Raw genomic sequence first — 22,346 nt, 5'->3', positions numbered from 1 at the left:
AAATTGAACTGTCACCAAAATTTATTGTATTGAATACTGCATATATTGTTCTAGTAAAGTCTGTCAAATTTACTAAAAACTTGCCCATTTCAGTAACTTTAAAAAAGTCTACAACCTGTGGTCTGATTCAGGATAAAGTTAGTCTTTTGTTTGCAATATATCACTGAAATCAGTATTTGCTGTAAAATAAATCTCAGGAGAGACTTGAAAGACCCACTCTTGATTTTAATTTCCTGTCCACCTTAAATTTTCTGTTTTAATTACTTTCAAATTAGGAAATTTTAAAGATTCTTTTAATTTTAGATAAAAAGTTTGCATTTTTTTTTAAAGTTATATTCAGGATAGTCAAACCAAAAGAAATCTTCATATCAAAAAGAGTTCATACTGACAGTTTTGCATACATGCCATTTATCCACTTTTCTTTCCATTGCAGTCATTTTGTTAAATATCTATTTTGAAGATTGGTAGTTTTAGTGTTGTATAGCAAACGAAAGACTAGTTTACTGCTGAACTAAAGTGCTAATGTGATTTATTGCATATACATTTAAAAACCGATGGAATGGGTATGTTTTTAATGAATTTGACATATTGTAGCTAGGACAATATTTGCAGTATTCAGTACTGAAAACATTGACAAAAATTCAATTTCGAATTTTGCTAACATTTTAATGCTTGTTGCTAGGTATTTAAAAACCGTGTATCTTGATGAAAATGATGTCAAAATATGTGTGTATTTCAAGTGTAGGTCAATAAGTAACTTTAAATTGTTTTTTCCACATTGGTAGCATATTTATGTATCTGCCATAACTTACATATAATTAATGATAGGGTAGTGTTTTATGATCCACTTGGTCTCTTCTGTCATCTTTTGTTTGGCAGATTAATGTGTACATGCATGTGTGGTTGACTTGTATGATTTTTTTCAGGATTTTTTATATAAGTGTAATATGACATTACACATATTTTATTGCATTTTAAAAAATATCATTAAGATTGCATTCATAACTTTTCTTACTTTCTCTTCATTATATAATGAGAAAGGCACATCTTGATGCATTGGACATCTTCATATTAAAATTGCATACAAATGCCATTTAATGTTAATTTAGTAGGTGATTTACAAAATAGTAAAGCCACTGGATCCAATTGCCAAGTGTAAACTATTGTTGCATAGATTTATTATTATTATTATTATTATTGATGCCAAATGAATATGAATTACAAAAAACTCATTGGGATTCCTTGGAAATTATTATTTACTTAACTGCAGTATGCAATGTATTAATTCAACTTCCTTTGTTATCTGAAGAGTAAGTTGTCTTGAAAAATTAAAGAATGGTATTATTAACTTTTTTATTGGTATAGATATTAATCAGACTCAGATATTTTATATTGTTTAATGCAAAATTTTCGTTTCTGTATTTTTTTTCACTCAGGTACCATATCTATTTCATTTTTAATAAAATTTATTAATTTTAAGGGGGATGATCCTACAATGTCTAGCCTTTTCATTCCTTATGGTTCTTGCGATGAATGCATGTCATCCCTTCTACCTTATGCTCCATCAGAGAATGAAATGGAGGAGCTAAATGAAGCTGCTCGAAAGAAAGTTTTGAGAGCAATGAAGGTAATTCATGAAAATATTAAAGTACTTTTTTAGCATATAATTATTCTGTGGAAGTGAACTTAATATCTTTATTAGGGTTTCTTTTGGAAACAGTTTCGTAATGGATTAATTCAAAGGAGAGCTTTGAAATTTTTATCTATGGTTGTGGATAATGCATCTGATATTTCTGGGAAGTAAGTTTGATTTTTAAATTGATAGTATGCTTTTCTTTTGGCACTGCCTTAATAATATTTTAATTGTTTGGTGAAAAACAAAATTTTAAAATAAATTGTTTGAAAATTTGCATTTTTAATATTTGTTTCTTACTTTGTATTTTCAAAAGAATAGTTTTACTTTAACAGACCAAACTAAATTTAACAAAGTTTAATTTTATTATATTTTTTTATTTGAAAAGTAGTTTTTAACCTTTTAATTCTCTATATCATTTTAAAATCATATGCTAGAAAATAATCATATGCTATGTAATATTTTGTATTTAGATATGTAAGAAGTCATGAATTGTCCTCAAGATTCAAAAGGATAATACTCATAAATCGTTGGTTGGTATGTGAATTTATAATATTTTATATCATAGAATGATAGAAGTTTTCTGCCATTTTTAACACATGAATTTAGGCATAGAAATTTTTATTAATCTGCTATGTATTTTTAATAATGTCATCATTCTGTATCACAATATTGCTTACTGTGATTTTTTTTTTTTTAATAGGAAAAGAGTCTTTCCAAATTAATAGAGAAAATTGAGCTCCATGAGTCTACTTTTGATAAAGAAATACAACAGCTGCGTGTGAGACACCTTAAGGGATTACGAAAATATTGTTCATGGTTTTATTTTAAGTGGTGGTTTGAACCTATGATTATGACTGTTATTTGTTTAAACATTATTCAGATTATTTTAGATATTTACTATATTGTTTTCATGAATAAAAAGGGACTTTTAAAGATAATGTCTGCCTTATGTGCAACATTTTCCTTGTTCTATGTTTTGGAAATATCTATTAAGGTAGGTATAATTATATTAATATTCAATTTCACTTAGACAGTTAACATTTGAATTGTTTGATTAGAAGATTTAAATGTATTTGTATCTTGTTGTGCTACTTAAATTTTTTTAACAAAAATTATGATAACTCTCCACTTTTTTACTTTATAGATATTTGCTTTAAGATTCCATCGCTATGTAAAGAATCCCTGGAATATATTTGATTTAGTGTTATCATTGTTTGCTGTTCTCGAAGGAACTGCTGATTTTGTTTTGATGTCTTATTATTATTCCCATCATCAATGGATTTCACATTTTAGAATTCTGATCGCTTTAAGACTGTTGAGAGCTCTCCGTATATTAAGGGTACATTTTATATATTTAAATTGATTAGTTTTTTTTTTTTTTTTTATGAATACTAGTGTAGAAGCTGTGATATTTATTTTTACAAAAAATTATCATTAATTTGTTGAATAATTGTTTATGTTAATATGTTTAAATAATATTCATAATTTTGTGTAAGATTTATTTGCTATATAGTTTCTTTTTGTATCATGTATCTATCAAAAATCTGATGTGATGATTTAAAATTCATTACGAAAAATTATAATTACAGATTTTGCTTTATAATCTATTGTCATCTATTAGAAATTATTATTCATCTGAGTTGTATTATGCCTATGATGTCAGCCGTGGTTTTCTATTTGCTAATGAAGCCGTTTTGAAAAAAATTGATGCTGTTGTTGATTTTGGCCCAAGTGCTAAAGTACCTTTATCTGTTTGTAAAGAGAATGTTGAAGAGGTAAGTAAAAGTTGTTAGTGCATAAAAGCTTTTGTGATTAACTTCTCTGATCAATTAAAACATTATTGGGTATAATTTTTTTTTTCTATCATAAATTTATTACTTTAAATTTTTTTAATTCTTTTTTAACTGAAATACTATAACTAAACATAAATGCTATGAAAACTTTTATTTATTTTTTGGCATCTTCTACCATGAGTAATTTTCAATACTGAGTTATAATTTAAAAACTTCCATTATGTTTTAAAATTTTATTTTTAATTTAATATTTTTTATTTTAAATATTTTAACTGCATTTCAAATTTTTTACATTATTCTTACTATAGTAATAATGCTTTCTTTTGCATACAATGAAATGGAGAATGCAGTTTGAGCTTCTCATCTAAACTGTAAGAGCAACAAGTCTAAATGATTTTTTCAAGATACTTGAAACATTTGTTAGATAGGCATTTTTAAAAAATGTATTACTAAGTTTTTAGGAATATTTAAAAAATTCAATTAGTAGTAGCATTTATATATATTTACTACTACCTTTATATATGTATATTAATGAATTGCTAAGCTACTTTTGGGAGGGATTGTAATGACTTTACTTTAGCATTAATTGTTAGCCATTAAGGATATGACAAAAAATATTTCATTATTTCTGTTTCCCCCCCCCCTTTATGTTTCTGCTTATTTGTTTTTATGTATGAAATTTTAGAAAGAAGCCTAATACTCTTCTAAAATAGCAGAAATTCCGTAACTAATTTTTTTTAATCCTTTGAAACAGTTTGAATGCTGAATGAGTATGGATGAATTTTTCTTCTTTTTATCCAATTAAAATTATTTGTGCAAAGTGATGGAAAATTCTATTCTTGTCCCAAGTATCCAGAAACATCTTTTTTAAATATTTATTGTCATTTTTATTATTTTAAATGATTTGTTTTTGGCCTTTATCAATTTTATGCTTTAATCATTAAAAAAAAATAGAAAATTGTTTAAATTTTTTTCAATTAAAGTTTGAATTTAATATAGTAATTAGTATTCCTTGCCACTTTTATATAGAACCGTATTTAAATCTTTTATGTTTTACAGATGCTTGATAGTTTGATTAATTTTGAACAAGAGTTCCCAGGTGTTGCCCATGCTTTGCAATCAAATCGTGCTGCTAGACGAATTTTAAATAGGCTCAGAATAGTTCTGGATCGCTTTACTGAAAAATCATTAATTTTAAGAGAAGACATGAAAGTCTTAAAACAGGTTTCAGTATTTTTCTTTTATAATGACAATAGCAGTTTGCTTTTCTAAGAACTTTTGCTATATTTTAATTTGGTATCTGAAGTATTTGCTTGCATATACATGTATTAAAGATAAGTATATTCTTTCTATTTGGAAAAAAAAATCTTTTAAATGAAATAAAGAATTATCTTTTTTGTTTGTGGTTCAATTAATATACAGCTGAAAAAATTGCAGAATCTAATGTTTTGTACTGTATCGCAGTCCTATTAGTTGTATTTACTAAAATAATCTTGATATACTGCACTACTTAATAAATTATGCAAATTTAATCAAAGAAAGTCTCACTCTTCTGAAACCAAAACTGACCAGCTTATGAAATGTTGAATTTCATTTATTACCCCTTTTTATCCTCAAAATGGCTGTCAAATAGTATAAAATAATAAAAAATTTAAGACTCAGTTAGTTTTAGTCCCTGAATGTTGCAATCAAATCAGTCTCTGAATGTCCCTGAATTGTTGCCTTGTATTTTAAGGTTAAATAGAGGATGAAAAATCACTGTATTTAAAATTACCATTAAATCCTTTGTTGTACAATCATATTTTGTTCTAGATTGTTTTATTATATATACATTATTTGTATTTAAAATATATTCTTACAATTTTTACATCTACACATATACCTATGAACCAAACAAAAAATAAATTGTCGGAATTGATTGATTGTGGTAATCGAAATATCACCACATACAACATTTTTACTTCATAAATCTATTTCATTTATGAGTCCTTTGCGTTTTTAAAAAAATGTCGTGATTTTCCATCATTATTAAAATTTCCTTTGCTGTCAAAAATGTTTTCATTTGATAGAAAATAAGATAGACAAGTGAATTTTTAATAAGTATTAGACAAATGAAAGGATATCTTTAATTTTTTAATCAAAATAATTTTCTTAATTATTCTTGTCTCCTGACTTCAAGTTAAAATTAAACTATGGAATCATGTATGTATGCCATATTACAACAAGTAATATTAGAACATCAAAAATAAAATGGAAAATATATGAAAACATTATGTAATTATTCTGAATGAAGTATTTTTATATAAATATAATAGATATATATGCTATTTAAATTCTTTTGTATATTCTATTTCCTACAATAATATAGTTGTACCTATTTAATCATACATTCTTAATAGTCTTTTAAAATTCATATGATGAAAATAAGTATTTTATAAGTACCTTCCATATTTGAAGCTCTGCATTTTAAATAATGTTGCTTTTTGTTTTTTAATTTCAGTTGAATAATAGTTACATTTCCTGTGATTTTTGCAAAAAATGTAAATCGCCATTTGTTTTTAATTCTTATCTGATTATATTCTAATTAGACATTGGTAATTAAAAATAAATTAGTTTTGAGCCTTTTTTTTTTAACATATTATTGTTTATATGATGGTGCAAATCTTCAAATTGCAACATGCGCAGTGAAAAATATTGTTTAAAATGTTCTACAGGACAAATCATTGATCTTAAGAGTTCCAAAATCGGTACATAATTATTTCTTCATTAGTGCATAGTTTTGATTAATAAAAATTTTCCTTCAACTTTAAGCAAGAAAACTATTTTTATGCATTACTGCTAAAAAAACCATTTTTATGCTTTTTTTAAAATACAAAATTTCACCTTTCCAGTGATATTAAATTTAATTTTATTCAATTCTCTATCTTAGTTTTAATAAATTTTAAAAAGTAATATTTATAACATTACTTTTTATTGTTTTATTTACTAATATTATTGCATACCTTTCATTGATATAAAATACATTTTTTTAGAGATGGAATTTTTTTTTACATTATTGTTATGTTTTAAAAATAGTTTAAAGATAACCAAATTATTTTTAAACATTATAGATGCCGTAGATTAGTAGCTAAATCTCTTAAAAAAGTTTTTTTTTTTTTTTTTGCTTTAAAATAATTATATATTTTTAATACCAAAACTCTGCTGAGGAAGGAACAAGTTTTGAAAGAAAAAGCTTTTGAAGCTTTTACTTATCCATATTATACTAAAACTAATTCATATGCAAAAAGTTTGTAATACTTCAGATTATATTTTATAAGTCTACTCTGTGAATAAGCTTTCTATTTAGAATTTGTTGGTTTTGATTTCCCCATCCCCCTTTCACTCTCATATTTGTGTTCGATAAATGAAATTTAACTTGATTTTGAAAATATTGATATGGTTGTTTTTGAATGTATTTTAATTTGTATTTATTTTAAAAGGATTTTCTTAACTTTCTTTTTTCCCCTTTTCAGATTCTTTTTGAAATGACTAAGAAAATTGTTTATGCTCCTAGAATACGACCAATTATACATGATGTATCCAAAATTCTTGAAGAATCTGATTGGGTCAGATATGCTGGTGCATCAGATATCATTGTTGTGAGTCATTTTATTTTAGCATATGAAAGTAATTTTGTATTAAGCTGTTCAAAGGATTGGTTTTTCATTTTAAAAACTAAAATTAAATATTAAAAAAATATTTTAATGAGTTGATATGATGTTAAAAAAAAAAAAAAAAAACTGTGATGTTTGTCATTTTTCAAATTATATCAAATAAAATCCACCCCCTTTTTAGTTTTTGGTGCTATAGGCCTTTTTAGAATTAACAAATGGTGGAACATGTTCTTATTTTAGATATTAGTATTCATCATGAAAGTGAAATGCTATTCTCTGATTTAACATCTGAAAAAATTATCTTTTAACTCCACATAAAATTTATAGCATATCAATTAAATTATGCTTACTTATGCATATTAGAAGTATACTGAAAATTCATATGTGAAAACAAGGCTGGGTAACTAAATAAGTTAACAATATATGAACACTGTTAATTATTATTTTTTTTATATTAAATCCACTGAAAAAGGTTTTCATATAAGTGATTTTTGTAAATTAGATGATAAAAATATTTTTTCATCATCTGATTTGCTCTTGAATAATACTCAATTTTTCAGTGCTTAAATTTCTTTATATTAAAAAGTTATATCAGGAATACATTTTTTTTTCTTTCTTTCTTTAGGAAAATCATAATATTTGCAGTTATAAAAGTGGAGAAGTTATTCAACAGGCTGGAAATAATCATATCTATGTGCATATAATTGCTTCTGGAATCATAAAAGTATAAGTTACTTACTACTTATCTTATTTTTAACCTTTTTGACTCATTTTTGTTTGATTAAAATTTTATCCCATGTAACAATGTTTCATTCTACAATAACTTATATAAAAGTGGGATTTATTTACTGAATAGGTAATGAAATATGATCTCTTGTGATGTATATGCCCATTAGAAAGAAGGATTAAGATTGTATATTTTTAGCATTTCTCTGAAACATTCTTGTAATATAAAATCACATTAAAGCAATTATATATTACTAGCTATTATAAATGAATATACTATTAGTTTATCACTTAAATGAAAATAAAAGAGGATTTATAGATGTGAACTATAATTTTGTTAAAATGTTTAATATTTTTTGCAGGTTTTATGGTCAAATCCAGAATCATCTTCATATCAAATGTATAATCAGCTACCAAACACAGACACTTTCCTAATATTTGAGTCAGAAGTACCTAATGAAGTATGGGAATTTTTAATTACATCTCAAACTCTTGGTCTTTTGGGGTATTTACAAAAGACTAAATCTGTTACTACAGCAATTTGTGAAAAAGACTGTGAGGTGAGTCAATAAATCTTCATTAACTAATATAAAGCATCCTATTTACTTTATGCCCATTGCAAGTGCTTAAATTTGAGTAATTCTTTACTTTTATTTCTGGTTTGAATCAAATTTAATTTTCAAGTAAACAATAATATTTAAATACAACTCTCTTTTTCAATTACAAAATTAATTTTATTTTGGGAGAAAGTATGTACTTAGGATTAATATTGTTGGAGTCATCTGATTAAATTTTTATAGATATATCTCTAAAGCTGAAGGGATAAAACATTTAGCTAAAGTAAATAAGTCATATAAGTAAATGTATATTGTATTAAGACAGAGGATACTGTTGAGTCTTCATTTTCTGCAGCTGTTTTATTTAGGCATTTTCTATAATAATTTTAACATTAAAATTATATTCTAAAGTTAAAATAGATTGTGCATTACATACTTTGAACTTGAATTTATAGAAAGCAGAAGATAATATGAAGCCAAATACATATCTAAAAGCATTATTGGTAATAATTTACAATTTTTTAAAGGAAAAAAAAAGCCATAGTTTTTATTGTGGTTCAAATTTGCATTCTAACATAATATATTCAAAACATGAGTTATAAATTAATAAGAAATAGAAGAAGAAATCCTTGATTTTGATCAGAAATAATTTATTTCCTATATTTTTAGAATTTTCTTATCAATTTCTTAGAAAATATTGTTATTATTAGATGAATCCATTTTTACTTATTTTAAACAGTTTCAAAGTAAGATTAGCAACTAATGGAATTTTAATTAATCTTTTATAGTTAAAATTGAAATTTCTAAAGTTTCAAGTTAATTTCATATTATTATATTTTTAGATTCATAACAATTTTGTAGATCAGAATAGTGTTTAGTAATTGTTGACTGTTTGAATACATAATGTAACAAAAAAAAGTATTATCGTCATCATGTTCCTTTATCCCATTAATTTTAATTAATATCACCAAATTCAAAATAATTTAATAAAATGGTGATTCTTTTTTTCTTTTTTTTTTATCACAACACCTTGCATACAATTTGCCCACATTCTGGAGATAAAACTGAAAATATCAGCATATATTAATTATACTTTAATCATGATATATTGTACCGAGGTCAACCATATAATGCTTAATGTCAAACTCTAATCCTGACATTATTTGAATTAACAACAAAAAGATTTGACAGAATACTGAAGAAACATTTTGCAAAAGAAAAGCTTGCAAAGCATGCATTCAAATAAATTCAGTTTCATACTAGTTACGATTTAATATATTTACAATGAGATTTCACAAAAATATATCATGATAGTGTCATTTGAGAGATTCTACCGTATTATGCGTAAATAAAATGCATTTCAGTCATGATATAAACGAATAATTTCAAGCATCAGTTGAAATTATAAAAGTTACAGCTTTGATAAACTGGAGACTTCTTTATTTTATATTACAAATTTCCTTAATTCTGTGTTGTATCAAGATATATTTTTCTTACTCTTTGTGTTAATTTGATATACCAACATAGCTGTTTATTATGAAGGCATTAAAATATAAATGTTTCAGTCATCTTATGTTTGTTATATTATTTATAACAAAAAAAAAAAAGGTCAACCATTTACGAAATACACATGTGTATATTTTTTTTTAAAAACTTTTTAATATGTTTGTTTTGTAGGGACTTTTTTTGCTACTTTTTTATTTGATTATTCAATAGGTATATATTTTATCTCATTTTGTAATGCTTAATTGTTTGTAGTACAGTAATAGTTATGACTGAAAAATGCTTATGATATATTTACACAACATAAGGTTTAACTTTGTGTATAAATATTTGAGAATTTTAATTAATTAGAGGCAAAAATTTGGGAAAATGCTTTAAAAAAAGTCTACAAGAAAGAATGTAGTTTTCAAAATGATTTCCTTCCTCTCTTTTCTATTTTCTTTTTCTTTTATTATTTGATGCATTTTAACATTGGTGCTTACTTTTCTATTTCAATTGATAAATTTAGTGGAGATGCTTGAATTTATATATTTTTTAAAGTGTTTTTAAAATTGTATATATCAAAATAAAAATGCTACATTAAGCAGGATTATTTCAATTTTGTTGACTTCTTAGCATATCACAAATCCATCTGACTACACAATTTGTTTGCGTAAAAAATTTCCTTAGCAAGTTAATATATTTCTATTTCTTTACTTTGTAACAAGAATATGCTTTTTAAAATCTTTTCTTAAGAATTTATAACCCATTTTCAATAGAGAGACATTCTATCAAAATTACAATTTTCATTTACCTTTCTGGCGAAACTGATTCTGAGATGTGTGCCCTCTATAGTTGCAGTTTGCTCATGTATTAAGTTCTTTGCCTGTCAGCTTTTTGTCATGCGATTGCAAAAGCTTATTGACATTAATGCTGAAAATTTCTGAATATAATTAATTACTTGCCATGTTTGATGATTGACAACATCTATTTTTTAGCAACTTGAATTATTTTCTGGCATTTTTTCCACCTCATTATTTGAAGAAGATGAGAGAAATTTTCTTTTTATTTCTGAATTTTGCATTCTTGTCGTATTCTGAAGTAGGAAATATTTAAAGTTAGATAGAGAAATCCTTCAGATCTGTGCACATAAGTTCAAACTGTACAAATCAGGATACTGTTAGTATTATGGTGGGCTATATTTATTCACACAGATGCTTTCTTCTTTTTCACTTACAATTTAGAAAAAGATGAAAAGTTACTTTTTTTTTTCTATTTAATAACGTCTAAAAGAATATGATCTTTTTGTACTGTTCTCTTACTTATTTGTTGTATTTACTTTTAGCTGGTACAAATCCCTTATACGTTTTTACAAAGACATGAAGAAGAATATCAACTGACCTATTCTATGTGGAGGATGGTAGCTATAAATATTGCTTCAATTATGTTAAAGCACCAACCTCGTTATAAGGTGATATACAAATATTCTTTTTTAGAAATATTTTTCTACGCATAATTATTTTCCATAGTATTTCGTGATAAACTATTATCAGAATTCATTTTTAATTGCAATGTAATGATAGTATTCTCATTCTATTTATTCCCCTAATTTCTTCTGATCCCAAACAAAGCCTTTTTTCACTATTATTTTCCCCGCTATATATATATTAAAATGAAAAATGACTTAGCCTTTTATAAATAAGCCATATTCTTTACATGAATCTGCAACTCCAATAAATTAATTAATACTGGTTAATACTATTTGCTCTTTCAGTTTTACAATGCATTGTGAAAAAGAATTTTAAAATCTCTTGATTCATAGTAGTTTTTTTTTTTTAATGCTGCATCAAAAATAAAATTAATAAAAGTTATAATCTATCTGCAAATTAATGATAATCATTTTTCACTCTAGTTTAAGTATTGTACTAGAATCTTATTTTTAAAATGCTTCAAATTGCTGTATAAAATATTATTCAACTGTAGATGGAATTTTCATAGTTTTTTTCTTATCTTGCTCACTGATTTGTTTTGAAATAGTCACTTGCTTTTGTGTTTAAAAACCCTGCTGAATTTGGTGCTAAAGTTTAAGTTTTTATCCATCCTACTAAAAATATAGTAGTCAGTGATGGAACTTTTGAATTCTTTTAATATAATTTATTGGCATAATTTTTAAATATTACTCAAAAAACAATGAAAACATATGATTCTAAAAATATTATTAATTGCATTGTGGGTTTGTGTGTGTGTTAAGTGCATTTGTATATTCAAATTTTATAAATATCAGCTAGTACACTGATATTATTGATTAAAAATTGAAAAAAATTCAATTAGCATTTTAATGCAATAGTTTTATTTCAATGATTCCTTCATCGCAAAGCATTTTTAAACTTCAGATTTTGTTCAATATTCTATGCACTTTCCTGTTCCTCTCTTCCATCTCATTTGAAATTTAATCTGAAACTGCAAATGATTAAATTTCGAATCATGGAATTACTTTCTTATTAAATCAAACTAAGAGCTCATAAAATAATTGTTAAATCATTTATAACATTTTTGCATTTTTGATTACCACATAAAACAATCAGTATAGTGCAATAAAAAAAGTAAAACTTCAGTTAAAAGAATTACAATGCTTTTTTTAAATTAAATTATTTGGCAGAAAAAAAAGTAATACTTCAAAATCTGTAATTACTTCAAAAAAGAGTTCAAAATTTTAATAAAAGTGTGCATTACAAAGATTATATGAAAAAATAAATAAAAAAATCACAGAAAGCTAGAAGACAAAGATAGATTACTAATTATTTAAATTAATGTTTCAAAATTCATTTTAATCCTCAATTAGAACAAAAAAAAAAATTGCTTATAGAAACAAACATAGATTCCTGTTGATACTGCTATGTTCGGTGGTGGCGAGGTAATTGACTGTACACAAGAAACAACCATATATGATGATTTTATTGTTATCATATAATTTAGCATTTATTACAAAATAAAATGAACATTAAGGTAACATGATACTGATGTATAATAATAAAATAGAAAAAAAAAATTGTTTCAGAGTTCAAAATTATTTCATATTTAATAAATTTTACAAGCTATAATTCAAAATATGAACAGCAACCTATTTTACATATTGGAAAGGTAACTGATGTCTGTTTAATAAATTGGTTGACTAATATAAAAATCAGTTTTATTATAAGCATTTTTTTAAGATAACAAATATAAAATATTTTCTATAATATTTAATCATATTTAAAGAAACTACTATCCGAGATATAAACACCTCCCAAATTCCTATTATCTATTTTAAATTATTAAGAAGATTTTCGCTTTTATGTATATAATGAGAAAGAAAATACAATTTTAGAAAATAGTTCAGTCTGTTTTTTTAAAAGATGAAATAAAAACAGAAAGAACCACATTCACATTCTTACTTCCAAAATCAAGATAATAAAATACAATTAAAAAAAAAACAAAAATATATGCAGCTTCTGAGATTATCTTAAGCATATTATTTTTCATGCTGTTAAATTTGGCATTGTAAGTCATGTAAAAAAAACAGCCAAAGTTTGGAGCTAAAAGTTACTTTTCAACCCTTAAATTCTTAACAACTGCAGCTATCAAAAACATTATTGTACAAAAGTTGTTTCTTTCTATGAGACAGAAAATAAAATTTCAATCTACCACCATTTCTAGTCCCTTTAAGCTGGATGGCCAATCTATGAATTCATCTAAGATTTTTACTCCTTTTGCAACATAGACTGATTAAAATTGAATCGAAATTGCTCTAGTTATTGCATTAACAAGATATGGCATATATATATATATATATATATATATATATATATATATATATATATATATATATATATATAAAATCTAAAACTTTTGAACATAAGATGGTTTTGGATACAGGGAATCATAATCAGTGAAGATATACAAAAATTTTCACGAAATTATGTCATAAAAACATTGCAATAGGTAATCTTCATATAAGGAATTTACTTAAAATTAGCAGAATTTTGGTACCTTAATTTTGAACTGTCTAAAAAAATCCAGGAGCATAACCCATATTTATAGCAACAATGAAAACTATTTCAATTCCAATAAAACACATTGCTATTATCAAATGCATGTAATTGAAAAAAATGTGTAGCATTTAAAGATAATTTTGGTTTGTACCATTTTTGTCCCACCGAAATCATTTTTTGGTGAGACAAAAATCATTTAGGAAGTAATTAAATAAAAGTATAAAAGGAAAGGTAGAGTTTACAATACGATATTTTTAATTGGCAATGTTTTCTTTCAGGATAATTATTTAAATGATTTAAACTAGAAAAGTTGAGAAATTCTAAAATTAGTTTTTAAATATTATGAAATAAGAAATGTTATAAGCAACAGCTGTTATATTTATTTAGGATTACAGTGAGGATGAAATCAAAATTCGCTTGCATACAGGTATAATGCCATCAATACAGAGTGTAAGTAATTGGAGTGTTCCAGATGTAATTGATGATATGGTTCTTATCCAAGGTAGAGCAAAAGATTCAACCACAGGTCTCAAATTTGTTGGACCTGTTTATATTCCAAATACTTGCCGAAATTTTACTTTGCTTGTAAGTTTCTTTTTTCAATATTTCTTCTCTTTTATTATGTTTTTATTTAAAATAAAAAAGATTGTATTTAAAATTTTTCAAACATTTTTATTCTGCAGCTTTTGTAACAGTTCTTTTTATTAAATGCAAATGTAATTCTTACATCGAATTTCAGTTATCAGTGTAAATGCATATACATATATGATGACAGCATAGATAATAAACAACTCTAAAATTTGTAATATGAACCATTTATTTTGAAAGTGATGCAATATAATAATAACATACTTGGGATGGAGGGGCATTCATGATATGTAAAATATCTAGCCGCCCTCTGTAAAAAAAGCAAATAGCTAACAAACTATCTGTAAAAAAACAAATCTGAGATGTATAATGCTTTTAAATTATTATATGATTGTAATGATTATTACAATAAATACATTATGTAACTGCATATTTAAGCTGACTTTAACATTTTAGAAAAAGAACAAAATCTTATAGCTACATTTTAGTCTGATAGAAAGGGGAGAAAATACTATTTTCTGACGAAATGCACTGTTAAATTATCTATTGTTTTATAAATCAAAAATCGCAGATAATTCATATCTCACGAGAAATCTAATCCAAAAATAAATTTAAAATCATAAATAGAGAAAAAAAAAATTCTTTTTCTGTTTTTTTACTGTTTCTTTACTGAAAAAAAATTTCTTCTTTTTACTGTTTGTAAGTATGAAGTTAAATATTTTATTAAAAAGTAAAGTAAAATATGAGATGTGATAATTTTTTTTCTACATAGAGAAAAAATTCAATTAAAAGTTTTAATGAAATAAGTAACTTTGACTTTCATTAGAACTATCAAAACATATTATTGCAAATCATATTAATTTTTTTTTTTTAATTTATTTTGGTAAGAGAAAAATTGTGCTTTAAAGAAATTTGTAAACTTTTAAATTAATGAATGGTGTAAAAATTATTTATGTGCTAATATTTTTGGATGTTATTGGCAAAATTTTAAAAATTGCATTTAATTTTAATTAAATCAAATTTAAATTTCGAAAAACTCATGAAAATTGCATATTTCTATTCAAAATATGCTTATTTTGAAATTTATAGCTTTAGGTTCAATGGTCACTTCACCAATAAGAAGCATATGCTTACTTATTTTAGTAGTGTTTAAATATCATTTTTTAAAATTAATACAAATTTTTATCCTAAATGATTTTTAGGACAATGTTGAAAAGAGACCTTTGATTGTTATGATATTATTTCCTAATCCAAAGTATAGTTTTGACTTGTGTAAACATTGGACTAATTTAGATGAAATTAATGCATCAGGACTATGTAAATTACATAAAACTGAAGTTAAATCATTGCCAAGTTTCCAGGTAAATTTTTATATTCAGAACTCTCTTAAATAAGATTTTTTGTGATTATTTTTATTGAAATTTCTTTTAATTGTTTCCTTTTTTTTTTCTTTTATCTCAAGGTTACATATTTTCTTACCTGATATGCATAATGCTTGCTTTAGATACAAAAATATTTTTAGATATTTATGTATCATTTTCTTTCACTCTTTTCCATGTTACTTGATCCTTCAGCTATCCTCTCTCTTCTTTTCCTCCCCCTCGATACTTTTAACACAAGTCTCGCAGCCTTACAATTTCTTATTTCCCTTCCCCATCATTGGTGCAGCAGTGGAAATTCCTTTACTTCATGATTTTTGTGGTCTTGACCCAAGGCACTCTTTTCTTTTTAGTGTTTGTGTGCTTTAATGAAAAAGCACTGCATAGTGTGTAGGGATTGCAATACCGGACCAAAATTTCAATACCGGTATTCGGTATTTTTTAAATCTTAATACTGGGATACCGGTTTTAATACTGGTATTAGAAATTTTGGTAAAAAGAAAGAAAACACAGGTGTTTCTTTTTTTTATTTGCCAGTTTTGTTAGAGAGTGTAAATATCACAAAAAATAATTTGTAACTTATAAATTATAACAGTATATAATCACAAAAAAGTAAAGAAACGTCTTATTTATTTAAATCACAAAAAAGTGTAAATATCACTATTCAGTTTGTGGTATTATTACAAATTTTTGAAATGTGATCTAAAAAAACCTAATGCATCAATTGTACTGTCATTAAGCCTGAAAAGTAATTTTGTGCAAAAATTACCAGCTGTCGAAAACGCTCTTTCGGCATCTACGCTAGTTGGTGGTACTGTTAGCAATGCGCGATGTACTTTTTCCAAGTATTTACCTCTAAATCCCTCATCTTCAAATAAATCTATTTCTCATCGGATGGTTTTGGATATAGCTGATTTCTGTATTGCATTTTGGTTCGTTGAAATTTTTTTATTTATCACTAATTCTAATTTTTGTTCAAGAGACAATTCCTTTTCACTATCGACAGTAGTGACATCATAATCTTCGATAATTGAATCAAATTCTGAATGTGGATAAATTTGTGGGGAAAAAATTTTGAGAAATTTTACTGTAACTTAATCAGATTTGAATTAGTTCTTTTCTTTTCTTCTTTTCATTTTCATTTTTAAAATCATTAGAATTATGTAAATACCATAAGACATTTTCTATTTCGGTATGCCTTTCTTATGTGAGATTTTTCAATGTAATATATAATTCTTCAGATAGTGATGTGTGCTGTTCTTTCAGTGACTGCAACATGAAATTTATTGTTGCATTAGCTGTTAATAAATTAGAATCTCTCCAACATAATGCCTCAATAGTCAGTTTTATTGGAAGTAGAGCTGATATTCTGGATATTAAGTCGAATTCACTATCTGAAAAATTAATTTACAGGTTTAAGTCGATTATTGCTTTTTGGATTGGATTTCTCAGTTTCAAAAATCGTTCCATCATTAGGAGCAAACTGTTCCAACGTGTTTTAGAATCTAATATTAACATATATTCTGTTTTATTTTCAGTTAGTATATATTTTAGTAATATATCCTTTTTATAGGGGAATGTTTAAATATTTTAACAATTTTTCGAACTTCATAAATTAAAGGAAGCAATTCTTGATAGGTTAATATTTCATCCTCATTAGCAATATCTTCTTCAACAATTACATTGTCAATATCACTCTCACTCTTACTCTTTTCAAAGTTGGAATCCGAAGTTTCTATATTCACAGTATTTGGATTCTTCTGTTCTTTATATTTTTGGTATAATACATTTATTACTCCTAATTGAATTCCATGTGCATAGCACAACTGCTGATTTGCATCAATCAACTTTCCAACTTTTTTCATAATTGTTGCTCCTTCAGTCGTTATGGATACAATATTTTCTTTCAGGGATAATCCATGTTTCGCTACTAATTAATGGCTTACTTATATGTAAGCCATTAATTAGCTAATTAATTTCGCCCGTTAGGGAGACATAAAAACAAAAACGTATACTATATTGCTATGTTCGCGATACCTGAACATATAGTGGAGACAATTTTAAAAATTTCTAGTAAATACCGAAAAACCTTTATTTAAACTTGTGAATACCGGTATTATAAAATTGTACAAATGGCTCAAAATATCGGTATTCGGTATACCGCATTGCAATTTCTAATAGTGTGTCTTCTTTTACACTCTAGACAGAAATTCTCCCTATTTCTGCCCTTTGTTAGGAATAGGATTCACATGATCCTGATTGATCTTACATACTAAATAGGATCATTTAAAAAATTTGTGAAAATTAAAACATCAGATAATAATTAAGCTAAAGCCATTAGATTGATGTGCATCGATATTAAAAAGTATGTGTGTGATACAAAATAAAAATGGAGATAAAAATTTTCTGCCTTGGAGTTAATGACCAAAGAAAGCAATATTAATTTTCTTGTATACAAAAAAAAAAAGTATTATAATCGTCAAAAAATTCTATATCAAAATTTTAATGAATCTTCATTTCAAGCCTGAGTTCGAAAAATGTGTGTCAATTGTATCTCTCTGTCTGTCTGTGAACATGAAAAAAAAAATGCTTCTAGCTAGATGTATGAAATTTGGTCTTTGAACCAAATTTGTAGATTTCTATCAAATTTTGAATATATTCTATTCAGAGAAAATCCAGCTATCAAATGCATATTAGCATTTACAGCTATAAAAAAAAATTATGTATGGATAAATAAAATTAAATATGTACCGAATTTTATTTATAGATAAATAAAATTTGGTACACATTTAACATCTAAAGTGAAGATCTGCTTCGAATATAGAATCGAATCCATCAAACTGTTAGCCATCTATCAGCTTTTATTTTTAAATGCATGCATTTACTCAAAAATGGAACAATTTAGGTAAATGAAAATAGTTTCACAGTTTTAACATATAAAATGTGGATCAAATTCCAATTTTGAATGACATCTATGAAAATCTATGAAAGAGTTAACCTTCTGTTCTTTCATATGCATGTAAGCATGATAACTAAAAAATCCAATGACATAAATAAATGATATTTGGTATGATATCTTATAACTGTAATTGTAGTTCTGTATCAAATTTTGGTTTCAAAGCTGGCAAGTAAAAAAGACATATAAAATTCATTTATAATTTTCTGGCACTTGTACACTAATTGTATATTGGCAATTGATTGTCATGGTGAAGCCATCTTATTTGGATTTGTAAGCTAATAATATTTTATTTCAATTAAAATATTTATGATAGCCTTTTTATTTTTATTTATTTATTTATTTTATTTTATTTTATTATGTTTATTTTATTTGTAATAGGTGCATGAAGAAAAAAATATTACTAAAATCCCCAAACATAAAAATGAAAATTGCAAAATATGTTACAAAATTAAAGAAACAATGTTATGCAACAGCAGTAATTTCTAATTAAATTTCTGAATGATTCAAACCCTATTAGCTCAAAATATTCTATGGTATCTCGACAATGATATGCGATATTCTGAATGCTGGATAATATTATGAAGGTATCATGACAATGATATGCGATATTCTGAATGCTGGATAATATTATGAAGGTATCATGACAATGTTATGAATATTTTGTGATAATAGGATAAATATCACCACTTTTAATATATAGTGTGATTTAGAAACATCTGTAATCAATAGAAAAATTATAATATTTTTGTTAGTCAAATACATTTTAATAGAACAGTAACTTTAAATCAAGGAAAATAAAAGTTTTTTAATAGAAAAAAAATAGTTTTTGGATTTTTTTATTGCATAATTATGATAGAAATTATAATTTTCATATCTCTAATATTTCAGAATTGTAAAAAATATATTTATTGTATTTTTTTTTCAATTTGAATATAAACAATAATGGTAATTATTACAGTTTTTAATAATTTACAAATAAGTAGAGAGTATTTAATAAAATTCAGGAAAGAAATATTTATTAAAATTTTAAACATCAGTTTTTAAATAAATGACAAGATGCAATCTTTTCAAATGTATTTACAGTATGAGATCAACAAAATATATAATGCACAAGATAAAAGTAAAATGAAAAGCTATTACATAAAAGGAACCATAATAAATTCTAGAAATCCTTCTAGCAACTTGAATATTAATTCGATATACTTTTTTTTTCCATAATTGACATTATTGTAAAAAAAGAAAACTTTTTTTTTCATGCAAAATTTTATTATTTAAGCTGAGAAAGTGTATAAACAAATACTTGTCATTAATTTGTTTTTAATTGTATGATGCATCTAAAAAAATATGGAGAAAATCCATCAAAAGCTTTAGTAAGGAATATATTATTGGTTTGAACCACACGGTTTAAGTTGCACCTGTTGGAAATTACATCATTACTTGCAACAGTTTTGGAATTTAAAAGCAAATTCTTGGCTATCATATTAATAATAATTGTTTATATTAAGTATGTTAAAAGAAAGGAAAAAAAAGAAAAGTAACTTTACTAAATGCAAAGGTGAAATTCATTCTCAGAAGTTACAAAGTGCAAAGTCCAATCAATAAGAACCAAGACAAATTTGAAATTTGCTTATAATGACGTGAAATCTCTTTATAGAGTTTGCGATAGTGTGAGTCAATGATGTACAGGATTTTTTCCATGCTTGAAATAGGGTTTTACATGGGACCATTAATTGCATTAATGTCCTTATAGTGTATGAAAAAAAAATTATCATAAATTTAGTAATAACTGAAATATATGTGTAAGAGAGCGAATAGAATAATTTAATTGGTTTTAAATTATTTAAAAACAATAAGAAACATTGTTACAAATAGTTTTAAAACTGAATTTTGTGAAAGAACATTAAAATCAAAGGAAAACTTTTTTTTATTGCACCATTAAAGATTATTTTTTTGTTTGTACCATTAAAAAATAATATTTGTTTAAGATGGTATTTAAAACCTTTTCATTCAATATTTATTTAAAGGTTATTAGGAGAAAATTAAGCAAGCTCATTAATTATATAAGAATGTGTTAGAAATAATGAGTTTCAATGGTTAAAAATGCACAATTGCCTGAGAAATGAACTTTGAATGGCATTTGCAAATTTCATGTCAATAATGTTCGTCATTTCAGAAGATTTTTTATGATTTTAATGAATTCTTAACTTTCAAATTTATAAATGATTCTATTATTCTTTAAGTAGATGAGATATATTAAGTAGCCTATATTAATGAGAGTATCACTATTAGTCTTAAGCAATCTCTTATTTTGTTTCTCTAGGTATCTATAAAAAAATAAAGAAATATCTTTATTTATAAAATGTGAACAGGAAATGGATGTGAAAAGCTAAACTGTGAGAAAGCATTTCCTGTAAATTAATGAATTCTTCAGTGTGATGATCACATTTTAATTGAAAACTCCAAAGAGTTTTCATTTATCTGTATAATTTTAATAAATAAAGTTTTGAAAAGTTAGTTATGTGAATTATTTTTCTTTATGGTTTTTTTCTTTTTGTGTGTTTATCTTAGATAAATTGTCATATACATTATAGAAGAAAGATAAGCTCTTCTCACTATTATGTATGTTTTATAGAAAATTATAAAGGTGTTTTTTTTTCAATTTTTATTAAAATCTCTTATGTTTTCACTGAAACAGAAAATTTAGACTTATTATAATTGTACAGTTCTTTAAACTGTTATAATCACCCATAATAAATTTGACATACCATGAAGAGAATGCTTGCCTAAAAAAGCATTTAGATTATAAAAATTTTGAAAGAAGTTTTTTTTAAATATAATAATTTTTGAATAATTATATTGTTTATAAATTTATAATTGCAGTTTGATAAGTTCATATTCAACACTTCAAAAACCTCTAATGACTTAGGATTAGCACTTAATTTTTGAAAAATCAGAGTATTTATATCTGGCATTGACTTAAATTTCTTTATTTCAGGCACATTATCTATTTCCTTTAAACTCATTCTTCTAATAGTGTATCTATGAATTTTGAGTATTCACTAAAATCACTTATTAATCGCCTAACGTGTTTTCATCTTCTTGGTTACTTTTCGGAATGCTCATGAGCAGCCACTACAGGGAACTCGTTACTACTGAATTAAGTAAAAGAAATGGAAATATTGCATTAAGTTTACTAAATGGATGAATCTAAAATTATGGCACAGATTGCACATGAAAGAATAAACATTTAAAAAAAAGGAAGATAGAAGTTTTTAATTACAGCATCATTGCAAAATATTTCCTTGCTGTCATTCTATCTGTTCATGTCTCACTTATGTGATGACATGCAATTTATTCTTCTATAACCTCAATGACAATTTTTCCTTCACTAAAAAATGTACCCATCTGGATGGGCTGATATCCTATTATCAATATCTCAGATATTTATAACAGATTAACTAAAGAAAGTTGTAGCAAAAAATCTCATGCGCATTGGCAGAGTGCTTAAGAAATTTTTAAATATATGTATTATTTATAGTACA

The 22,346-nt window shown here is 25.0% G+C and overlaps 1 protein-coding gene across 5 annotated transcripts in view; it reads left to right on the top strand.

Moving 5' to 3' along the window:
• The window catches only part of LOC129976473 (sodium/hydrogen exchanger 10-like), a 48,244-nt gene extending 27,004 nt beyond the window's left edge, over positions 1-21,240 (top strand). For 3 of the 5 annotated variants that reach the window (XM_056090077.1, XM_056090078.1, XM_056090076.1), the window contains exons 11-24: positions 1,481-1,627; positions 1,703-1,800; positions 2,107-2,170; positions 2,337-2,630; positions 2,781-2,975; positions 3,226-3,411; positions 4,489-4,653; positions 6,942-7,067; positions 7,708-7,806; positions 8,171-8,368; positions 11,193-11,318; positions 14,266-14,463; positions 15,669-15,827; positions 21,125-21,240. In XM_056090077.1, coding sequence (XP_055946052.1) covers positions 1,481-1,627; positions 1,703-1,800; positions 2,107-2,170; positions 2,337-2,630; positions 2,781-2,975; positions 3,226-3,411; positions 4,489-4,653; positions 6,942-7,067; positions 7,708-7,806; positions 8,171-8,368; positions 11,193-11,318; positions 14,266-14,463; positions 15,669-15,827; positions 21,125-21,142 — 2,073 coding nt within the window. In that variant the 3' untranslated portion in view covers positions 21,143-21,240. The remainder of the gene's footprint in view (positions 1-1,480; positions 1,628-1,702; positions 1,801-2,106; positions 2,171-2,336; positions 2,631-2,780; positions 2,976-3,225; positions 3,412-4,488; positions 4,654-6,941; positions 7,068-7,707; positions 7,807-8,170; positions 8,369-11,192; positions 11,319-14,265; positions 14,464-15,668; positions 15,828-21,124) is intronic. The other 2 variants (XM_056090080.1, XM_056090079.1) reach the window with 2 other exon arrangements.
• Positions 21,241-22,346: the final 1,106 nt, after the last annotated feature.

Source organism: Argiope bruennichi, chromosome 7 (assembly GCF_947563725.1).
Source record: "Argiope bruennichi chromosome 7, qqArgBrue1.1, whole genome shotgun sequence".
Lineage (NCBI taxonomy): Eukaryota > Metazoa > Arthropoda > Arachnida > Araneae > Araneidae > Argiope > Argiope bruennichi.
The sequence above is the reverse complement of the archived record's forward strand: the minus strand, read 5'-3'. Positions and strand labels throughout refer to the sequence as shown.